Source organism: Struthio camelus, chromosome 19 (genome assembly GCF_040807025.1).
Source record: "Struthio camelus isolate bStrCam1 chromosome 19, bStrCam1.hap1, whole genome shotgun sequence".
NCBI classification, from domain to species: domain Eukaryota; kingdom Metazoa; phylum Chordata; class Aves; order Struthioniformes; family Struthionidae; genus Struthio; species Struthio camelus.
Window position 1 is genome coordinate 4,342,688 of NC_090960.1, and position 23,159 is coordinate 4,365,846.

At 40.5% G+C, this 23,159-nt stretch overlaps 2 protein-coding genes across 13 annotated transcripts in view; both read right to left on the reverse strand.

Annotated features, from left to right (window-relative positions):
• Window positions 1-13,652, reverse strand: part of HELZ (helicase with zinc finger) — a 100,033-nt gene extending 86,381 nt beyond the window's left edge. For 6 of the 12 annotated variants that reach the window (XM_068913750.1, XM_068913743.1, XM_068913746.1 and 3 more), the window contains exon 1: window positions 6,227-6,290. Coding sequence is in view for 3 of the 12 variants with exons in the window: in XM_068913748.1 (XP_068769849.1) it covers window positions 6,227-6,233 (7 nt within the window). In the remaining 9 variants the exon portion in view is untranslated. Of the gene's footprint in view, window positions 1-6,226; window positions 6,293-6,750; window positions 6,845-8,661; window positions 8,831-9,849; window positions 10,051-13,518 lie in introns of those variants that run through there. The other 6 variants (XM_068913748.1, XM_068913751.1, XM_068913747.1 and 3 more) reach the window with 4 other exon arrangements.
• Window positions 13,653-13,676: 24 nt separating this feature from the next.
• Window positions 13,677-23,079, reverse strand: PSMD12 (proteasome 26S subunit, non-ATPase 12). Its single transcript, XM_068913765.1, has 11 exons — window positions 22,824-23,079; window positions 21,109-21,168; window positions 20,731-20,859; window positions 19,108-19,215; window positions 18,156-18,260; window positions 17,155-17,304; window positions 16,864-16,998; window positions 16,167-16,279; window positions 15,612-15,786; window positions 15,012-15,089; window positions 13,677-14,125 (listed from the first exon to the last, which is right to left on the reverse strand). Exons 1-11 carry the CDS (start codon window positions 22,929-22,931, stop codon window positions 13,916-13,918), a joined length of 1,371 nt encoding a protein of 456 aa, XP_068769866.1. The 5' UTR covers window positions 22,932-23,079; the 3' UTR covers window positions 13,677-13,915.
• Window positions 23,080-23,159: the final 80 nt, after the last annotated feature.

Consider the following 23,159-nt stretch of genomic DNA (forward strand, 5'->3'; position numbering starts at 1 on the left):
TACCTATTATGTAACCGTGCATGATACTTCTGTGTGCTGTTTTTAAAGTTCAAAGCAGTAACTAACCTCCACCATTAAAAATTGTTATCTGTGCTGTATATAACCTTTTAAACGCATTTTCACATGACTGTTTCAAGCAGTAAGGCATGATATACCTAAGCCTGCTTTGGGGAGCTGTCTTCTTACTCCACATTTTTAATTATATTAACCCTTCTGTGTCTGGAAAATACTCCTATAACTTTAACTTCCCCGTTTCCTCTCCTCAAATGCACGAGCACGATACTACTAACACATTCAATTTCTAAAAATCTCCTGAAAATAGAAGATGGATTCCCAATGTTGTCACAAACAGCACACCCTATGGACAACACTACAACTTTGCATCCTAAACTACACAAGTTTCCCAATAGCATTTACTCTATCCATTCCTTTTAAAACAAGCAGTAGAGATTCAGTCATGCATTTGAAAACCCACTGAAAGAACAAACTTTAGCAGGAATGAGTAAGATCTTGCTGAGGTTAATGGAACAATTCTGACAAAACCAAGGAAAAAGCAAAACGGTGTCTAGCCCAGCCTAACAAACACAAACAAAACTACGGACAAGTAATATCAGTCAGATCAGAAGACAAAACAAATGTCATGCACCATTCCAAATGTGTGAATGTCTTAACATATAACCAAAGTACAACCATCCCAAAACTACAGGCATAAACAATTCTAATCAAAAACATCATTTCAATAAAATACTCACAGCACTCAACTGCAAAGCTGCATTAGGGTGAAGCCAGAAGTATGCTACACACAAAGATATTCTCCTTAAAGATCTGCCTCTGTAGGTAAGGAAGAACACCCAACAAAAAACCCAATGCTGGCTTCTGAGACAGCACAGGATCAGATGCAAGGCTCATGACTGTTCGAGAGTATTTCAGAATCCCAAACAGCTGATGGGGAATTTAGATGAGTGCTGGAGAAGGAACATTCCTTGGGAACAGAAGCACAGCGCCTGCTCCCCCCTGCCCAGCATCCCACAATGAAATGAAATGAAATAATCATGAAAAAAATGATAATATCTTACAGTAACTGAGAAAATATCCCAGTAAGAAGCATTATTTTATGTGCTGCCAAAACCCCTATGGTTGTCATCTGTGGCATTCTCCATTTATTATGTCCACAAAGATTTGCTACTTTGTTGGTTTGCTGAGCCACCGAATATTTTCCAGCAAATTAAACACTTGTGTCGCATTACTGACAACCAACGTTCTCAAAAACAACTCCTGTTGGGCTACGTATTTCCCTTTTGCCGTGCCTTAGAACTCTGAAAGATCTTCTAAGCGTATTTAAACAGCGTAATTTTTACTGTTTTGATGAATATAGTATTTTTAGAATGCATAACTATGCAAAAAAAAAAAAAAAACTATGCAATTCAGAGACTGAAAGATCATCTGAATAACGCTTACCCTACTTACCACAAGACCAGTTTAGTGCAATCCACTCACTGCTCATATTTCTGCCCATTACTTCCTGCAGCTCCAACAGCTAAAATTTCCTATCTACCATAATTCTATTATTCCTTTTTTCCTCCCACTGTTTAGTCATTACAACTCTTAGAATCATTAACCTTCCTACTGATCACAAGCAGGATAGATCATGAAATGCATTTCCCCAGACCGCATACAGAGCAAAGATTAAAAAACATCTACCTCAGTCATGTCATTCTTAGTACAAGTGGTATCTAACTAACAAAAACAACTGACACAGTGGTTTACAGTACCATTTCCAAAACATCTCTTCGCATAAAATCACAAAAATTCTTGCTACTGACTCAGTAGCACTGCATAGCTACTGCTTCCTGAAAAATTAGTAGAGTCAAGCGTTGTTAACTCTAAATCACCTTCTTGCTAAAGCACGAGGGATAGCCTTCTAGCATCTGACAGAGTCCAAACCACTTAGAAAATGGGGTAGTTTGGTACTGATTTAGAACTAGGATGAGGCCATAGTAACCACTCAAACCTTTTAGTCATGAAATGGAACCTCTCATTGTAGTAAAATTACGCTTAAGAAGGAATAAAAGTGAAATCTATGATTTCTTATTTGGCTTTCCTATCATAAATCCGCAATTTCGTATTTGGAGGAAAAATGAGCTAAATAACTAGTGCATTTCTATTAGAACGATGACAGTTAATTTGCATATAAAAGCGTAGAGAAATAGTATGATATCATGTTATTGCCACAATAGGTATCCTTTAGCTTCAATAATCAATTCAATGGAAATGTAACAGAAAAACAAATTCCGAACCATGGTAATTACAATCTGCCTGCTTAAATTCCTAAGCACTTTTACTATAGTAAAATTCACTTTTCTGTGTTTTCAGATATGAGTGATTGTCTCTGGTTGAAATCTCATGTTATAAACATTCGTAAGTGGACAAGACGAAAGCTCAGTAAGCAAGACTGGTTTTGAAAAAGGAACTTGGGTTACATATCAATGCCACCATAATAAAATCCCCAGAAGCTGGTCTATTTCCAGAGAGCGATCTGACCTTGCAGACTCCTAACTTCATTATCTATAAAAGTTTTATTTTTATTCTTTTTTTCATCCCCAAAAATACTAAAAGAAAACAAGTGTTTATCTTCCTGGTCAAAATTTCCAAAAGACCAAGCAGTCTTCAGTTTTTTTTCACTCCACACTAATGTTGTGTGTAAACTTCTAAAAAAACGTAATCCCTGTTTCAATATTATTGTTCTCTTTTCTTCCCTCCAGAAAAAGGGATGACAATTTCAGGAGTCTATCAAAGAGAGGAAGAAATTAAACATATAATAATGCTATGTCTTTTAGTACTTGCTATTGAAATATATAAAGACAAGCGCCGACTGCTGCCAAAGGCCACAGAAGAAACGACAAGACAAATAAGAACCAAAAAAAAAAAAAAAGGAAGGTCTTGTTCATTCTGATAACCTTATCCATAATACTTCCACTTAAAAGGAAATATATATGTATATATATCATGTAGTGATAACGGGATCTTACCTCAGAACTATATCTAAATAAGTGAGATTAAACAACAGCTACGATAGGTGAGCAAGAGGGTGATCTGTGATCTGGAACACAAAATTTGCTATTTTCCCCCCCGTGGCGAGCCTCTAGCAACCTTGGACAAAAAGGAATGCTGTGGATTTGCTTCTAGAGAATAACAGAAGCAGCCCCGAATCTCCTTCCCCGAGAGACAATGTTAGGAAAAAGTACAGACAGGATTCACACTTTTACTAAAACACTTGGCCTACTGATCCGCAAGAAAAAGGTGACTCTGAGCTGTCCAACTACTCTAGCCCTAACCTACAGCAGAATGACTCCATCCTTGCTCCTCATTCTCCACGTTCCCATGGCTTTCCCTAGTTATTCAGGCTGTACACAGGGGACAGTATTTAAATTATTATGAAACACTTTTCTAATTTAGATTTCACTCCCGCTATCTAGGTACCACTAATCTCAAGAGGGAATACCAGTGAGGTGGAAGATTCAAGGGCTTTCAACTAATAATCTGAATTGCTCCAGCAATTGCTTCTGCCATTACCAAAATGAAACTACCTAGAATAAAGGGCAATAGCAAATGTAAAATGGTGCTAAACAGCTACTAAAACAAAAAAAAAGAAAAAAGACAAACACATCGAAAGTCAGAAAGAATATCCAGCTATAATTGCAAGGGGTGGGGTTAGTAACAAAAATAATTGCCTACATTGGAAAAAACATTTCATCAGAACATTAAACTGACAGACAGAGCTGGAAAACATCACTAATATTACTTAGTTCATAGCTCATTGCCTCTTTCCTCCATAGACACCAAGGCTACTTATAAGCTGTTAAGATTCAGTATTCCTATTTTATATTCCTTCAAAAAAAGTATAAACAGGTGAAGTGATTTGCATAGGGCTGTCCAAGTCTCTCAAGCACTAGCCCAGTACCCTACCCACTAGGGAATATTACCTCTTCAAACCTTCTAACACTGTTACTTTTATTTTTCTTGGAGACGGGAATTTCTCCATCAGTCTGAACTTCAAGTAGAAGTTCTATCCAAACTCTGGCCTTCATCCTGCATCCAAATCCCTAATACAGATCCCAAAGCCCAGGGGCAACTCCTCTGAAATCAATTAGGTTCCCCCAAGGGAAAAGATCATCCGTGACAGATCAGGAAGCAGAACTGGGACAAAATACAGCTTAACATGCTGCTTCCACATCTCTCTCTAATTTTCAGTTTGCTGGGGAAAGATAAAAACAAGAGAAACAGCTATTATTTAATTCATATAGAATATGAACTAAAGGAAGGGTAATGCACACTATGTCCTGCAAGTCACACTTGGGTACGTGAAGAGTGATAACAGAACTTTGTTTTCAGCTAGAAAAAAAGTTGCAATTTGTACTTTCATTACAAATTACAAAGAGAACTCATTTTTCTGGGTCATAACATGTAAATTGCTCCTTCACTTATCAATAAAGAACTACTAATCCTAATAAAGTTCAACAAAGAAACCTTAACTCAGCTTTCACCACTCATGATTTCTATGCTGTAAAAGTTAAGCCTACCAAAGTTTGATTCATCTAAGAGCGAGTCCCTTGGCCTGCATCCATAGGAAGAAGGGAGAGGAACACGGTGGTCCCTTATATATTCTTCCTTCATGCAAGTTTCAACTGAACATTGAGAAGAGGCTCAGGGAGCTGCCCAGCATCCAGACTGTCCCAATCAAACCAGCTCTGCCATTTCTCTTATGATCTGCTGACATTGAGACATTGAATTTACAAACACTGCATTTAAAAATCTCTCCGTTCTACCAATTACCCTTGGAAAATAATGCAAATTTGCCAGGATTCATCTCATTTATTTGGTTATGCTTTCATTTTTAAAACAGAATGTGTCTTTTTTAAAAAGGAGAATTTTTATTTTATCTGTAGCCTGTTTCAAATGCACTGTTTAAGAAGAATAACATTAGAAGACCTTAACAATTAAAACCATCCCAACAACACTAGCCATGAGGCATTCAATCTGTCAACAAGGACTCATTTCTCAGATGCTTTTGTCTTTTACAACTGAATTATTTCATTTTTTCAACAAAAAGCGAAATATCTTATTGTATAGGTTATTTTAAAACTTGAGATCAAACTCACTGAGCCCCTGAGGAAAAATTACTGACTCTTACTCATTTTGTCATTAATTTGAAAGCAAAGGTGCAACTGTTTCCTCACGGTTATTTCTTAATGTTCATCAATGATATGTTTAATCATATTCCTATAATCAAAGAACAGCCTGACTCACAATGCATTGAAACCAGACAACTGTTCACTCGTTTGGAAATTAATAAAAGGCCACGACCCATCGAACACTTCAAGGGGTAATGTTACCCACGCAAACAATCCTACTTGGGGATCTGCCCTAAAAACAAAAATACAGTTTGTTGGGGGAAGCACTGTATTGCAACCTGCAGCATAAACTTTCCTATTTTCCGTTTCACAAGACTTGCGTTGTATAAAAGGCAATCCCAGGCTGTGTGTGAGATCTCCCAACTTCTGGCCGCTCAGCCCTCACAAAGCCCTTCTGCAGGAAACAAAAATACAAGCTCATCCGCCACGGCTTCATTGCTCTGAGGGTTAATTTTAAACCAGCTGTTAAGAGCCTGAGAGTTTGTTTTTTTTTTTTTCACCCCACCGCTAACCGTACGTAAAACGTTTTATTATTAATTCCCTGGCGCTCGCTGGCCGTTCCCCGCCACCCCTCCCGGCACAGAAACAAAGCTGCCCCCCGCCCCCCTGCCCGGCCGGAGCAGCCCCCGGCGCCGGCGGCGGGAGGGTGGGGGGGAGAGAACCGGGGCGCTGCGCGGCACCCCCCGGCCCGCCCGCCGGCCCCGCGGCGCCCAGCGCAGGGCCGCGCCGCTCCGCCCGCGGGCGCGCAGCCCCCGGGCCCGCCGGGCAGGGCCGCGGCTCGGCCCCCGAGCGGCCGCCGCCGCCGCAGGCCCCTCGGCAGACACAGGGCCCTCTCCAGCCGGCACCGCTCCGCCTCCGGCCCGGCCGGCAGCCAGCCTCGGCTCGGCGGCTCGCGGAGCCGCTGCCGCCGCCGGCCCCCTCCTCTTCCTCCTCCTCCCGCCCTCGGCCAGACCGCCGCCGCCCCGGGGCCTTCGCCGGCCGAGCCCCGCCGCCCCCGGCCGCCGCGGGGGGCCAACGGGGAAGTCCTGACTTACCTGTCATTACTTTCTACGCCATCTTGGATCCACTTGTCAACGTCCCCACAAAGCATTGTGGGAAAGCCCTCCCCCGCCCTCCTCCCGGCCCGGCGGCCCGCGGCGGAAGGCGGCGGGGGGCGGCCCCGGCCCCAACCCCGGCCCCGGCGGGGCGAAGCCGTGGGCTCCCGCCCGCACCTCTCCCCACACGCAGCTGCCGGAGGGGGGCGGCGCCGTGAGGGGGGTCGCTGCCGCGAGCGCTCTCACTATATATATATATTTTTTTGTTTGTTTTGTTTTCCTGCTGGAAACGGCCGATCTCCCTCTACCTATCTATCCACCCCCTTCCCCGGGAACCGCGTCGCCGCCTCAGCGGCCGGCTGGCGGCGGAGCCGGCGGACGTTGTCCCGCCGCGGCCGGGGGCTCGGCGGGGCCCGGCCCGGCCCGGCCCGGCGCGGGGAGGGCAGGGGGCGCGGCGCCTCCCCAACGGGCGTTTTCCCCCTCAGAAACGGGGCCGTAGGTGGGCGCACGCGGCGGGGTTTTACCTGGGGAGCTGCCAGAGGAAAAGCCCATCCGTGCGGAAGGTGTTTTCATTTTTCTCGGCGACTGCTGTAGGTTTTTTTTGAGTAAATTACTGCCCTGAAAAGAAACTTGTTTAAAAACTGGGCAGATAACACGACTGTTGCTGTGAGGCGATGCACCTCGCCTTGTAAAGCGCATCGCGTTTTAAAAAACCCCACTTAACCGTCCGCTTTTTGCTGGAGAACTGTTGGTAACGCGTTTCTGGCGGTGCCCGCATCCCAGAAACTGCTTTGCGTAACAAGTTTCATTTTCACACAGAAATCTTCCCTGTTAGCAGTGTTTTCAAAACATCTGGCAATCAGTTTTTTGCTCCGCTGCCGCCCCCCACACGGGCACCCCTCGCCCGGCCTTGGCCATCACGCTCTAGGGCAAGTGCTGACTAGAGCATGGGGGAAAGCAGCTTATTTCAGCTTCTTAATAAAGTTTGTCAACAAAACAGGATTCCTTTAAAAACAAAAAAGTGTTTCCTTCAACTTACAATTATTTTAATTAAAGATCCAGATCATTTTCGTATTGGATTTTCCTAAATACATTTGTATTTACATTTAATGCCTCCTCACACTTTGAAGAATAACCGCCAGCTGAGCCTCTGATGCATTGCCACTGCAAGAAGGTACTTGTGCCCAAGAATATTTTCAATATTCATCAGTAAAACACTTATAAAAAAAAAAAAAAAAAAGAGAGAGCCTTGCAGAAATGTAAATGCAGAAGGAAATAAAGAAATCTTTTGCATTTGCAGCTCCAGACCTAAGTCAACCCACTTTTTAATTCAGCTTTACATTTGTTTTGCAGGTTGGTTCTGTTTGGTTCCTGGTGAGCGCTTGTGTTACTGATAAATATGCAAGGAAGTTTCCTTAAAAAAAAACAGAAAATATAAGTTGTATGTGTGTGTACATACATACCTATATCTATCCATATAGATCCTCTAGAATTGGGGTTTGGGGTGAGAGAGAAATTTGCTAGGTTTAAGTTTCAAATAAGCTGTCATTCAAATTTGAGTCCATCCACTCTGAGAGCGTTCCTTTATTTAGTCAACGCTAAGAAAAACGTTGCGTAGCTAGTGACAGAATTAAGGGGGGAAAGATTTGTTTCACTGATAAGAAACCATTTTTACTGTTTTTTGCTATTCATCTACTACTGTTTTCAAGTTCTCAGTCTGAAAGCACTGAAAGGCAAAGACTTCTGGGAAAAGATGGCAACTCAGCACTGCAGAAACAGCCCAGAAAGGAGCTGGGGAAAACTTGCCCGTGGTAACAGGGCAAACCCCGATCTCAGGAAAAAAACAGTGAAAAAACAGACTACGACCCCACACCCCCTGTAATTTATGATCTTGTTTCTTAATTTAAACCTCTTCGCCTTTACATGAAGCAGAAGGTTTTAATATATTCTGTAGACTGGTTAATTGTATTGCAGAAACCCTAAGGGGACAAGCTAGAGGCTAGAGAGGGAACCAGGGGCTCTGAGGTGCCAACCACTATTTTGCTCAAGTACTGCCACTGAGCCTGCAAGGTTGGAATAACTGTGTTCTTTCTACGTGGTGCCCCATCCAAGCTCTTTCCCAGTCTTTTTTTTACCAGATGGGAAGATGACAAACTGCTGGGCCAGAACAAACCTGATATCCACACTCATTAACCTTGGAAATTCTGCTTAAAGTATAAATCATATACCAACTGGCCTAATAGGTGAGATCTCAAATCCAAAGGGCCTAAATATAACTAAGCTATGGTTTCAGAGCCACTGCCACAGAAGACAGAGCATGCCAGTAGCATCCAGTTAAATGCTACAGGGGAGGGGAGAGACTTCTTGAGTCTTTTATTGACATGTTTCAATACAATATTAAAGGATAATTTAAGGAAATAAGCTTATAACATTACCTGCGGCTGTGGGAGTGACTCCATGAGATGTGTCTCTCTCTTTCTGTCCTTAATGGGTATTATCACCCATCGTGGCAGCTGGCGTTCTGGCTTCAGACCTCTGCAGTCAAACACATCATTCACAGCTCTACAGGCTGAGTTGAGAAACCAGGCCTTCAGTCAGTGTGGGCTAGGCACAGAAACAGATGTGTTATCTGCCGATTACTTGTTTGCATTTTTGGAATTATCCAAACTTCCTAAGTTCCTGGAATCTCCATGTGCTCTGCTCACGAATTGGATTTCATGACAAGAGAGGAGTTCACAATACTAGGCTTCTACTGAGGAATGTGGGTTTTTGCACTGGGTCTTTATGTTGCGGTACACTGTCCTTGCCTTTCTTCTGCATGAGTAGACCAGGAACATCTGGTCACGCAGAGTCCATGAGTAAAAGAAAAGCAACAGTATAACGTTGCAAATGCAAGAAATGCCAAAGTTGCAATGGGGAGGCACAAGATAGGGATAAAAATAATCAATCTCTGCTCAGCATCCTGACAGGACTCAGAGCCTAGAGATATAACTGTTGGACTTCTGAGGAGCTAATTATAATGCTAAGATTAAAAAGAAAAAAAAAAAACTCTCCAACCAATGCAGCAATGTGATTTCATACAGATACCAAGTTCAATTCTATTTTTAAATTTTTTTAACATTCCAAAATCTTTTTGGATCTGAAAAATCCAGTTTCCTGTTGGAAACTAAGAGAGCCCAACCTCCCAGGCACCATAACTTCAAGGAAGCCCTGTACAGAATGTACTAACACATCCAGGCTCCCTACCCCTAAGTCAGGATTCTGCAAATCCTGACTGCTCACAGAGCTTCTCCCAGTCTTGCAAAGCTAGGAACCATGCCAAGGTCCTTGGAGAATCTAGGCTCCTTGCCAAAAAGCAGGAGTTTAAAAACCTGGGGCCACTCAGGGCTACTAGGCTCCCTGCCATGAAGCTAAGATCTGAGCAGCTTGGAAAGGTGTGGCACAGATTCTGGAAGAGTTAGGAACTTAGAAACCCTTGCTGGCTTGCTCCAGGGCTAATGGAGAGCTGGTAGCCAAAAAGCCCTAGAGTCCTGGCTCACCCATGAGCTGCACGCTTGGGATCACAGCTTTAGTTTGGTTTCTGCATTTTCAAAACAAAACTATTTTAATTATTTCAGACTTACACTGCTGCTTTTTTCTTTCTCTCTAGACATTTGCTTCCATGGGAAATTTAGAAAAATCCACTTTCCATTCTACGATAAAGCTCACTCCTGTTTCTGGAAACCTTGGCATTTCTTGAGTTCCGATACAGAAATTCCAATTTTCAATCAGCTCCACTTGCGATGTCTTACTTCCAGAATAAAGGAAACACCACTACAATTAACCTGTAAAAGTAATGAGCACATAATAAACTACATTCAGCACTGAACAGCCTGCCTGGCCCTGCTGCCCAACATCCCAACAGGCATCTTCAGCAGCTTTCACCTCTGAGAAACAAAACAACAGGAGGCCTTTCTCAGTAGAAGCTCCAGACTGATTGCAATAACAGAAGCAATGTTTTTATTGTCTTAGCACACTAGATTCTTTTTTTTTTTTTTTTTAACTCCCTCAGAAGAAGCAATCATGGGAAACTAACAAGCTAAGTGGTTTAAGCACTGCCACAAACAAGTCAGTGGTAGACCTGAGGTTAGATAGCAACAGCCATCTTAGTCTTATTAAACAATAAGCAAACTGTTTCTAGGCAGCCATTAATGTCTGATTATTAGACTTGAGAGTAGCAAGTTTTCATTTTCCAGCATGAAAATTTCCCTGGAATTACTCCAGTGTCCTCTAATGAACAGATGATCTCAACTTTAATCTTATTTCATAATTATCCAAGGATAAAACTTCTTGAACGTGGACTCTTTAAACACATACAAATTATAGAGTAAGCAAACTAATGCTGTTTCATTTTTCCTTTGATCCACAAAAGGAGAGTGTTGAAAGGCAAACAGCGCTAAGAGCATGTTGAGGGTATATTGAGGAGACAGGCACGACAAAGTTCAGATTAACATGATGGACTGATCCTACGTTGTCAAGATCAAAGATCTTCAATCTCAGTGCTTTTCTTTTCTTTTCTTTTTTTTTCAAAAGCCTGCATGCCTTTACATTGATCTTTAAATTGTTCATTAAGGAGTTGTATGTGACATACATTTGCATTCTTCAGATGAACCAGCACAAAAAGCTTACTGCTTTTCTTTTTCCTAGCAACTTGAACGTAGCATCCCTTTCCAAAGAGGCTCCAGATACACTCCTTTCATTTCCATTTGGCATAATAATATAAAGTCTGCCACTAATAAAAAATCTCCAAGCTAAGAGAACAGATTCCTATTTTCTACCTCACTTGAGATTAGGGTGTACTTCTACACATTTTAAAATTTTTCTTGCAACTTTGTGACAGGTAGGGAAGAAAACCCTGAGGGATTCTTGCTTCTGGCATTGAGCGTGGGATACATGATGGGTGTATCTTACCCTGAGGAGAGCAGTATGTTGTCAAACCAAAATGAAGGTGGTGAAAGGTGAATTCAGTGAAGACAAAAACCTATTTTGGGCCAAAAGGGCAACAGCTTGTTCAATCTTGATCTTTGGTATGAATACAGAGCATGAAAATGAGCCTTCTGATCCTTCTGAATTGGGTTTTAAGGACATAACTGGACTAGCACAAGATAAGAGTGCTACTGATAGCGAATTTTTTGATCATTTGGTGTCAGCACTTCCTATTGTTCATAGTCTAGATGGTGCATCAAATCCATTCCACAACAGACCATCAGGTCCAATGGAATTATAACCAAGTCTAGTCACTAACACCTAAAAGCAGAGCTAAATTCCCTAAGTCTGTGGAAGCTGAGAACACCTTGTGCTTGTACATTTAAGTTCTGCTAAAGACTTCTGTAGGCACATGCTTACTTTTCACGAACCTTAAGCACTGTCCTGGACAGAACGGTTTTCGGAACCACAGCAGATCAGATACTTCTATTAAACACTGCAAATGTGCTTTTAAGTCCGTGATACAGGCCAGGTTTTTAAACCATTTTAATGATTTATGTGCATCCCTAGGTACCTCATTCTATGTTGCTTAAAACATATAGCAGCTGATGTGAAAGGCACCAAATTGCAAAGAGAAGTTCTTTATTTAAACCAAGATCAGGTTGGTATGACCGATACTACAGTAGACACATAACAGCACGACTGATTCTACAGTAGACACATAAGGTTGAGTAAGACACATAAGTAAGACACATTCAAGGCACATGCAAAGTAGGTGACCACCGAAAGCAGCCATGGCTGTCCCCTCACTTGCTTCCATGTCCTTTCTAGTGCTGACAGCATCAGGTAGTTGACAGAGGGGATAGAAACCACATTGTCCTAAATGCCAAAAAAGGCAGCAGGGAGGGATATAGCTGGGCCAGAGAGGGAGGAGGATCACCATGAACCCCAGAAAGTAGAGACCAGGGAACCACTGAACCATTCCTCTGTAGGGTAAGAGGAAAAGAGGGTTAGCTGGGAAAACAAGGTCCGTTATCTCTCATCTACCTGGTAGAATAGTCACACAGGTCACACACTTAGATGCTTGGGGCCGTAGAGTCCATACTCTACATTAAAACCAGATTTGCCAAAGGGAAGAGAAAGGTTCATGAGGTTCTCCTCCTCAGGGGAGGAGGAGTAGGCAAGTTCCCACTTCTGACCCCTCTTATCTCCATTTCCAGAAGATTGTATTTTGCTGCTAACAAGGTTAAAAACAAAATAAGTTGCTTTGTTCATTATCCTAGGGGCAGCCAAGCAGTTTTGCTTATGCTAAGGCTAGCCTTGTGAAAACTAGTACATCCCTACCTCAGAAATGGGCGAGCATGACAAGATTTTACACAACTCTCATACAACTGGGATTATAATGCAATTTAAGAAGTTAGAAGGTACGCATTCTATACATCCTCAACAGTCTGCTCTCCCTTCTCCCTTCCCTTGCTGATAGTTCAGCTTTCCATTTTTCTGTTACTGAAATGCAGCAAGCTAGCTTGGTATGGCTTGATAAAGATACTTTCCTCTGAAATGACATTCCCAAGCTTCCTTTAAGCTATGTCCAAAGTCTACATTTCAAATGCAAATCACTGCTTGGAACACTTGTATCTTTTCCTGTCCCATCACAAACTTCTCTCCTCAAAATCACTGTCTAAAGTTTCCTGGTTTACTGTGTATTCGTATGATAATTACCTGGGGTAAAGGTGTCAGTTGGAATCAAGTTCAGTGTGCTTTTAGAGAGACAGGACTCATGTACATCCTAATATATCATTTACAATTACACTCTATACCTAATCAACTATGAACGAAATAGTTGGCGATGGCTAGCACTAAAAATCACTAAAAAACAGAGTAAATGCATTACAAGTTTCACTGATTCTTGCAGTTACTGTACTATTCTCATGCTACTATTTTACTTACATCAAAAAACAGAGGAACGGGATGGGGGAAAATCCAAACCTTCCCTCCCTTTTGAGTAGGCTAAAGGAAATAACAGGATGTATCTTGTCTGAATACAATACACACAAACATGAGAAGCAGCAGATTTGAAGTACTTAGTTAGTTGCATAATTGCTATTGTAGCCATTACAAACTGGAATGACAAAACAGTTAAAACTAGTGACCTGCACCAAGCAGAAAAGATTCAGGAAGATATCTCAGCCAGCTCTGATTCAATAAAATAAAGTCTACGCATCATCCTCAAGCACAAGTAGTATTATTCCCAGACACAAACATTCAGAATTTTGTTTAAACAGCATCTTGGACATAACATTAAAATAAATATAATCATAAGTTACCTCAATGCAAGCTACTGTAAAACCCTAGGCTCGTATTTTATTTACAGTATATCCTTTCAATCACAGCCTCAAAAAATAGTCCTGTAATGAAATAACCACAGAATTATTTGTTAGACAGATGAAGGTATACATGGGAAAAGAAAAAAATCACAAGACTATTCTATTACACAGGCAATACAGTTTTATTATGTTCTTTCACCAATGTAGCAAAAACGTTTAACAACCGAATGAATAATCAAGGAAACTTAATTGTCAACGGGAATTTAAGAATTATGTTCTAAATTTTAGACCAGGAAGGCTTGACAGGGAGAAAACAAACCATATACACACTGTAATAATAGTCTCTATTACGAAGATTTAATGCCTTCTTTAAAAGCACTGAGATTATTGAGGCACATTACTGCAGGTTATGTATCATCTCCTCTTTGGCAATGAGATGTGTGGTTTTGTTAACTAGGGCCATCAGTGAGTTGAGCTTGTGAGACCAGTCATTGAGTATATTGTTTGGGTCCTTAGGCCTCTGAAAATTGATAATTCCTGCCAGCCTGTCTACTTTAGCAAAGATGGTCTTATTAACTACTAGGTTGGACAGGAACTCCTCCGATTCCTGCAAAGACAAACAGCACTAAGTCAAGATAATAGCATTTTCAGCTACCAAAGCATCAAAACGCCTCCCAAACAGCATTACACCACAGCAAACAAGGTTTTATTTATACTTAATAGAAATAGACTAGTAGTAATACTGTATTTACAAAAACTACATGATACTGTAATAATACCTGTGGCATTTCAAGCTACTAGTACCATCTATTCAAAAACATTTTCTTTCATTTGAACTACATCTCATTACCTTTTATGAAATTATAATTTGAATACACTACACCAATAGACTCTTAACACTTTTCAGTGCTTGGCTACACAGATGTCAGAATGCCTTCCAACAAACACACAAAGTGACAAATATTTGATTAACGTACTGTTACTCCCAAGACTTTACACTACTACTTCTCAAAAAAAGAACCCAATGAACTAATGTTCTGTTACTGCTCCCCATCTATCCCTACAGCACACTTTATTCTTCATGGCAAGAGCTGAAAAGCACTGGTAACACAAAGGGGGGAAACAGACTTAGGATGCAGCTGGGGCATTGCAAGGGTAATACATAGATATAAGCAGATACAACAGTAAATACTATATCCATGAACATTCATACACACAAGAGCATAAATCCTGAAATTTTTGTACTAAGCCATGTATTTCTACAACGCTATGTCTTTCTACGTTTTGTAACACAACGCAACGATGATCTATGGCACCGCTTACAGAGCTTTTTAAGCTAAAAGAGTACCGATAAAGTCAAATGAAAAGAGAATGTTACTTGGCTGAATACTTAGATTTCTCACACACACACACACACACACACACACACACACACACACACACACACACTTCCACTCCCTTTATAAGAGAAGGATAGGCAAGGCAACACTTACATCCACAGACAGATCCAGGAGCTGTGCCATTCTCTTCATTGTAATTCTTGTATAATATTTAGCCATTATTCTAATATTCTGGAATAAAAGTGTTCAGAGTAGAGGGTTATGTGCAAAAAATAACTGAAGCAGGCTGCAAAAATATAAAAGTCAATGTTAAAAGCAGATTAGGAGCTGTAGTGCTCTAACAGCAATCCAGCATAAGGTATGTAAATGAGTAGTAAAATGTTGTGGACAAATAGTTGTTCTCTTCGTAAAATGTGTGATAGTCTGTGCATGCCAAACTACTAAGTAATAAAATCAACCACTAATTATTAATTTAATATGAAAAAAGTTTCTACCCTATTGAAATCTGAGCACTAAATCTCACAACCTGAGTACAGTATGCTTTGGTTTTTTTTTGGCAACTGTGCAGATAGATATCTATAATATAAATGAGCAACTAAAACGTTGAAAAATATACCGTAATAGAAAAGGCAATTTATCTGCTGCTTTCCTTTTTTCTGTTGTTTCTACTTATAACTAAAAAATGATAAGCAAAAGCATTTTTATTTGAGGCCAGAATACACAGCTAGTACTTAAAGAACCAACTACACTTACATGTTCCACAACTCTGTTCTTTAAATCTTTCCATCTCTTTTCGCCTTCCTCTGTACAGCCAAAGACATCTGTTGCAGGGCTGTCAAGGGATCCTTCTCTTAATTCTTTCCCGTATTCTTCAACTAGAGCAGTCCACCGCATCAATTCCATGGTGGTAAATAGTTTTAGGAGGTCTCTGTAAATGGTTTAATAAAGTTGATTCACAATCATGTATCAATAAGACTCATTTTTTACTTGAAAAAAATATTTTAAGTGTTTTCACTCTATTATCCTTAATATTCATTGTTCCTCCTAAGAACAATCTGTAATACCTCACACCTATTATGGGGGCAGCTCAAGTTGGACTGTGTACATAATACATACCTTTCTCTTATAAACACACACATTTATTTTAATGTATTATAACTTTCACATTCATGAACATTTTGCAGTATTTTTCAAACAGTATTAAATTCTAAGGTTTTTACCCCAGATGACAAGCAAGCCGATTTCGTGCACAGCTACTATAAGAGATGCTTTTTTCTGTGAGAATTGCTTATTAGAAACAACACTTACTTATACTTTGGGATTTCTTCTAGCTTTTTATCACTACTAATTCTGTGCACCAAATCAGATTGTTCATTGTCGTAAGGTGAAAGGATAACATACAGAACAACGCTCTTCAGTGCCTGTTTGAGAGAAAAGAGAGTAGGTTTTTCATCCCCACAGTTAAACCGAAGAACTGAAAACACAGCTCACAATGCTTGCTTCAATAAGTCTTTACTAAAAATTTAAAATATAAAAGGCTTAAACTAAGCTTGTTAAGAAATTAGGTTTAAAATGAAGTCATCTTGCAGAAATGGACCTTCACATTGATACCTTTAAACTGATTCGGCTTAACTACAATACTAATATTACAGATCAATAAATGAGAAAAAATATTTTCAGCCATGTAACATTCATATTGCTTACATAATAGTACCATTTAACCTGTAATCGCACAAGCTGTCTCTAATTTCTGCGCTTGCATAAAACAGAAAAGGCATTCTCAAGATATCAAAGACAATACAATGAACGTTTTAGTTATAAATATTCTTTTGAAACCAAGTTCATTATATCTGCTTTCAACTAACCAATGAGTATAGCCATTGAAAAGAAATTTAAGAACAACAGATTGATGAGCTGTTTAATCTGCTGTAAAATAACCTGGTAATGAAAAGGATGTTTGCCACATGAAAATACAGACATTTTATTTGTAGTGGTTTTTTTCTACCTGCTGCCACTTTTCACTTTCAGCCTGGATACATGGAGTATCATAAATGGCTCTGTAGTGCTTACAGATGGAGAGATAGGAGCCTTCATGTTGATCCAGCTGTATCATTAAGTTGTAGTATTTTAACTTTAGCTTCTGAAACAGTACAAAACAGTAAAATTAACACAACTTCATAAATCGTGTAAATGAAATACAACAAGATTCCAAGAACTAGAGAATTCAAATACACCTGGATGCAGAGAGATGCATGACAGATCAAAACAGGAGGGAAAAAATCCACCACTGACTTACTTCTGTGTTTTCTTCTTGGAAAAATTTGGTATTAATTTTTTTGCTGATAATTTGAGTCCGAATATAGTCTTTTACAGCTAGACAGAGTCTCATCTGCTCCAAGATAAATTCTACACGTTCTTTCTTTTCCATAGAGCCATAGGTTTCCACCTAAAAGGAGAATTGAACAATTTAACACTGTCACAGATAAATCATGTACAGAGGTGCACTCTGATCCATTTAAAAAAAAAAAAAAAAGTTAATCCAAAGCTTTTGGTCAGGCAAAAGGCTCCCAAAGAAAATAAAATAAAAACCTGTGTATATACATACATATCCTGACTTAACGTACAAGTAAAAACATTTAACTGACAAAAGTGTGTTCATTATCTTTGATAGGAAATTTTTGTTTTCATATATAATAAAAATAACTGTTGCTGGTATACATATGGTAGACACATCAAGGAGATAACAACTTTTAGTATCAGGAAGGGTAAAAAAAGTGATGTGCTCTACAGTTGTACTCTCTTATTATGAACACAAGGACTTTTTCTACCCATTCTAAGCCACTCGTTTGAATGTAGAAAAACGTATCATGAACCAGATTAACAGGAGTCTTAACTGGACAAGAAGTAGGGGAGAGAGGAAGGGGAAATCAGGAAAACAAGGAAAGAAACAAACAAAGGAAGAAAACAATTATTCTACAGCAAGTGAAAAACGGAGAAAAGATTATTTTATTTTGAATAATGGCCCCCACTTGCACTATAAGAATCCTCTAACAGTAAATTCTCTGTACTACCTAGAGAATTGAAATTCATTTTCTAAAAGGAAAATATTCCATGCGACTTAACTGCTTTTGTTAGTCTCATGGTTAAAACTGAACTACGTTTTCAGTAATAGCACTTAATCTCATTCCAGACATTTCCGCAGACGTACCTGATCAAGTCTCTGAACCCACAATAATTTAAGAGCAGTTAATAGTAATTTTTATTGCTGAGGTAATTTTGAGTTACATGGCACGTTACCTGCAATTCTTGCAAAATAGAGGCAGCCTCTTTCACTTCACCATTCTGTTCTTTTATTGTTGCAAGCGTCTTTGTCAGGCGAGCACGTTCAATTTCCACATATATCTAAAATCAGGAGTAGTTTAGACATTACATTATTCCAAAGAAGAGTGTAAACTCTAAGACCATAACCCTACTATGACGTATTTTTAATACTTTAATATTTTACATACAACTAATTAATTCTATGTGTATCCATATAATGGATAGTTGACACACTGGAAATATATGGACCAAATTAACCCAAAAAATCCACGTCTGAATTAGTCTACTGTTCTGTAGACTACTATGTGCTGAGTACTATCATTCACATTTTTTCACTCACTCCTAACCAGCCAGGAAGTGACAATACTTGATTATTAATGATTTGGTTTGAACAGCTAGAAGCCATAATGTTAATACACATTTAGTTTAATCAGAAATGGATTTTTTTTTTAAACCAAATGGAATATTATGGAAAGTAATTAACTTGTTATGATGAGTTAATATCACCTTCTGGTTATCATAACTGTATGTAACACCTTGCTAAATGCAGGAGAAATTAAATTAAACCTGCCCGTTTCTTCAACGAATTCATACAGTTAAGAGATGCTTAAAAGTATTTTTAAAGTGGAAAATAAATGGCACTTTAGAATTTTCAAATGTACTATTAATTACATTAATAATACTTTCAAATATCTGCTTCATAGAAATATGGTAAATGCTTTAGCAAGTTCGTTACTTAGGAAATACAGAAAATATTTATTTTTTAGAAAGAAATACACTGCTTTGCTTCTCAGGTTAATTTAAAAAAAAATGCTTTTGCTCTTATTTGAACAAGATTTAAAAAAAAATGTTAGGAAGCTACGCTTTTAAAGAAGGTGAACATTTTTATTCTACCTTTTAGACATTCAGTCTTAAAACAAAATCTTACTTTTCCTTCTGTAACCATACGCAACGTGTCAATTAAGCGTAGTTTGACTGGTAGGTCTGTGATGTCTTCAACATAAGTACAGCACTGCTGGACCATTTTAGCAACTGCCTAGTACAATAACAGAACAGAAAAATATACTGTATTTTTACATTTCCAAATGCATTAAAACTATAAAATTCAGAGATAAGTACTAAATAATTTACTACCATATTCAAGAGGCTTATCTCAAAATAGCATGCAAGGTATTTCTAATCACTTAAAATGATGCTAGCAGCTGATAGTAGGAGTCAAATGTGATGCTATTCTGTCATTTCTTTCTTCTCAGTTGTTCCAATGACGTTTACAGTTCATTCCATGCAGTTCTCCCTTGAAAAGTAGTACCTCTCTTTTGCCAAATCAACATGACGTTCACATACACTGGTAAAATCTTAACTGTGTGCACTAGCCTTTCTCTTTAGGACACCTGTAGATGTTTCAGGAAGGGAGGGAAGAGGGGGAATTATTTCTGATTGATGCTTTTCCATCTCTGCAGATCCTTAAATAGGCGCTAATAAGTTACCACCCTTCAGTGGCAAGCACCAGTATTGGAATATGTTCTTCCGGTAACAACGCTGACAAAGTCGTTAGCAGTATTATTAAAGTAGCTACTCCTAGAAAACCAGAATGAAGATATATTTTATATACTAGTCCCCTCTAATACGTTATGCAAGGCCTCCAAAATATCTAGAGACAGATACATTCTATTGAGACCTGAAATAAAAGCGTGACAACTGGATGTTCCTAAAACATACAGTACTGAAATACAGAAGTCAAGTATAAAGAAAGTAACGTTCTTCAGTTGAGTTAATTTTCAGAAGAATAAAAAGGCTTTCTTCAAGGCAAAAAAAAAAAATCGGTTGAAAAGATCTGAGTCTTCAGCCACTGTCTGCATGAGTCAGAGAACTAAACCGTATTCTACTTGTATACAAAATCCTAACGTTTCTGCACATTAAAAAGTAGGTAACCACCTTCTTTGTAAAGCAATGGGGCCTTCAAAATTGGCTATTGCTAACTTCTAATTAAGTCAAACTAAACATGCAGCTTATAACTGAGGACAATAAACTTTGTACCTTCTTCAAGGTAAACTCTTCAGGCTATGCTGTTCGCTGATTTCTAAGACAGAAATGAATTCCAGAGTATGACAGTTTCAAAAGAAAGCACCCTCATGTAAAGGATATGGCTTATTTGATCACAATAAATTGCAAAAACTCTTTGAACGTACACCTCATACTTAGTTTTCTCCTGTTCACATATATCCACAATGCAGACTATAGAACAGTGTAAAGATGAACTACCACCTAAAAGCTTAGACATGCAGTGAAAGCAGAACAGTCACAGTTGTATCGCCAAGAATGACAAATTGGACCCTGTGGAGCTCAGATATGAGGTCGAGAGATTAATTCCAGACTTCAGTTTCATCACTGGCTTTCATATGTGTACCAACAAACGTCAACAGAAGCTAAGTACAATATATTCAGAGAAGTGCTAGACAGTCAGAAAAGCCCCTACACACAAGGGATAATCAGATACATAATACAGCTCCAAATACAATTTTATTTTTTTGTTTAGAAGATTTATATTTACCTGTTTTAACTGACTTCTTCTCTTTGATAGAAGAATAATATTTTCATTAAGAGCATCCCAGTCTTTAGCTTCATAACACATTTTCACTATAGCAACTAAGATTCGGGATGTGGAAACCATGTCAGACGCCTGTAACAAACAAACAGCTTATTAGTGATGGAATAAACAACCTGTAGTCCTCTTCACTTACAATTCTGTTATAGGAAAAGGGAGGGGGAATTATATGTAGCCTCACTGATTTTCTTTTTAAAGAAAAGAAAAACTGGAAAACTAAGGAGGAAGACTGATGCCCCAAATTTCTTCAATACTTTAACTCTGCGGAACAAGGGTACATGCAGGACGATCCTGCATAAACGTTGCACATCACATGCTACTTACCGTTCGTGTTTGTTTTTCCAAGGACAGAAGGTTTTCAATCACTTCTTGAAGTCTTCCTTCCTAATATGATAAGCAAAGTATTATCACCCTGACTGAAGAACAATTCAGCCTATACTGAGAACAACTTTGATTCTCATAGAAGAAAAAACACAGGCTAGCCTGGGCACTCATTTTTAAAGTATTTCATTTCTTAAAAAAAGAAACGTAGATAGCCCTAACTCTAATTATGGGCTTATAAATAGAGATTAAACTGCTCTTTCAAAAAATGAAAGCAAAGATGGAACGGCACCAGCTCCATTTTTAGCCAATAAACACTAAAAATTATCCATCTTGAGCAAGAAACCTAGCAAGGTTCAGACAAGTTTGGCTAGCTCATACTCACAAAACTAGATGCAAGACTTCTCACTTAAAGCTTTGTCTTGCCTGGGAAAGAGATAACAGATATGCAGTTAAGTTACCTTTGCCAAAAAACTATTTTACTGCTACTTTCATCCACATTCATCATATCTTAGTAGTAACCATATATATATATATAACTATATATAACCATATACTTTACACTCTGAGCATAGAATATTTCTTTTTTTTTTGATTTTGAGGACTGTATTTATAGGAGTTAAAGATACCATAAAGCACTTTTAGTCCTAAGTTGTATTTCCTAGCAAATATCTTAGGAAAAACGTTAATAAGGGAATATTTTCAACAGTCCATGTCAGCACTGGGACTGCAAAACAACAACAACAACGAAGTATCCTACTGAAATTCCTTTAAACTATATACAATAGCTTGTCAAGCCTGTGCTTTTACTGCCACAGAAATTACATGTTATTTTGCAACAAAACACGGCCGTGGCTTCCATACTTACTCAGAGCTGTGCCCGTGGCACACAGTATATGCACTCCCCCTCGGTGCAATATTGCATTAAGACAAAACAAGCTACACTTCACCTATCATAAAGCTACTGCCTTCAGGTTTCTACATCATGCTATGGAATAGGATACGTCTCTCACAGCAAGACGCGTGAATCCAGGCAGAGCATCTGCAGCCTATAAAGAGTCAAAAGGCATCCTATCAGGACAGAGCAGGACAGCAAATCCAGCCTGTCTGTTCCGAGGTTCGAGGCGTAGAAAAATCTCCTACGCTACATAACAAAACCAAAAGAGAAACCTTGCACACGACTCCCATATATTCTGTGACTGCCTATGGCTGGATGCACACACACGTTTGCTCAACAGACGCCAGTCACTACCAGCCAGTCATGGCTCTGGCCCTGCACTGCGGTCTTCTGGGGCACAGAACTGCCTGCCTGACGTGACAGGGGCTCACTTACGCCAAGGCGCCCTTGGCGCACAGCAGCCCTAGGATGAACGAGAAGGGCCTACGCGTCTGCCCCGTCACGCTGCGTGCGGGGAAGCGGCAGCGAGGGAAAGGCGGCGCCGTTGCACCGGAGGAGGGGAGCCCCTCGCCCGCCTCACCTACGCCCGGACACCCCCTCTCCCTCCCCTCCGCCGGCCGCGGGGAGGGCAGCCCTCACCTACCGCCCTTCCCCAGCGCGGGGCGGGAGGGCCCGGCCCCCCGCGGCCCAGCACCGGGGCAGAGCCGCGGCCGCCTGCCGCCGGGCCGCACTCCCCCCGAGCGCGGCCTAGCCCGCCCGGCGCCATGACTCAGCCCATCCGCAGCGCCGGGCCTTCCCCCTCGCCCCACACACCCCTCACCTGGGCCAGCCGCTCGCACTCGGGCAGCCGCTGGTCCACCGTCGCGCTGTAATCCACCTCCATTTTCACGATACGGCCGTCGGCCCGCTCCGCGCCGCCCTCCGCCATGTCGCCGGCTCCGCTCCGCGGCCCCCTCAGACACACACCGGAAACGGCCGGGCCCTGCGCGCAGGCACGGCCCGGGGCAGCCCCACGCAAGGCCCCCGCCCCCCCCCCCTCGGGCCAAGCAGGCGCTGCAGCGGGCACCCGCCGCCTCCTCAGGACCCGCCGCGAGGGCGGGCGGAGGGTGGAGCGGGGCGGGCCGGGCGGCCGCCTCTGAGGTGATGGCGCGCTCTG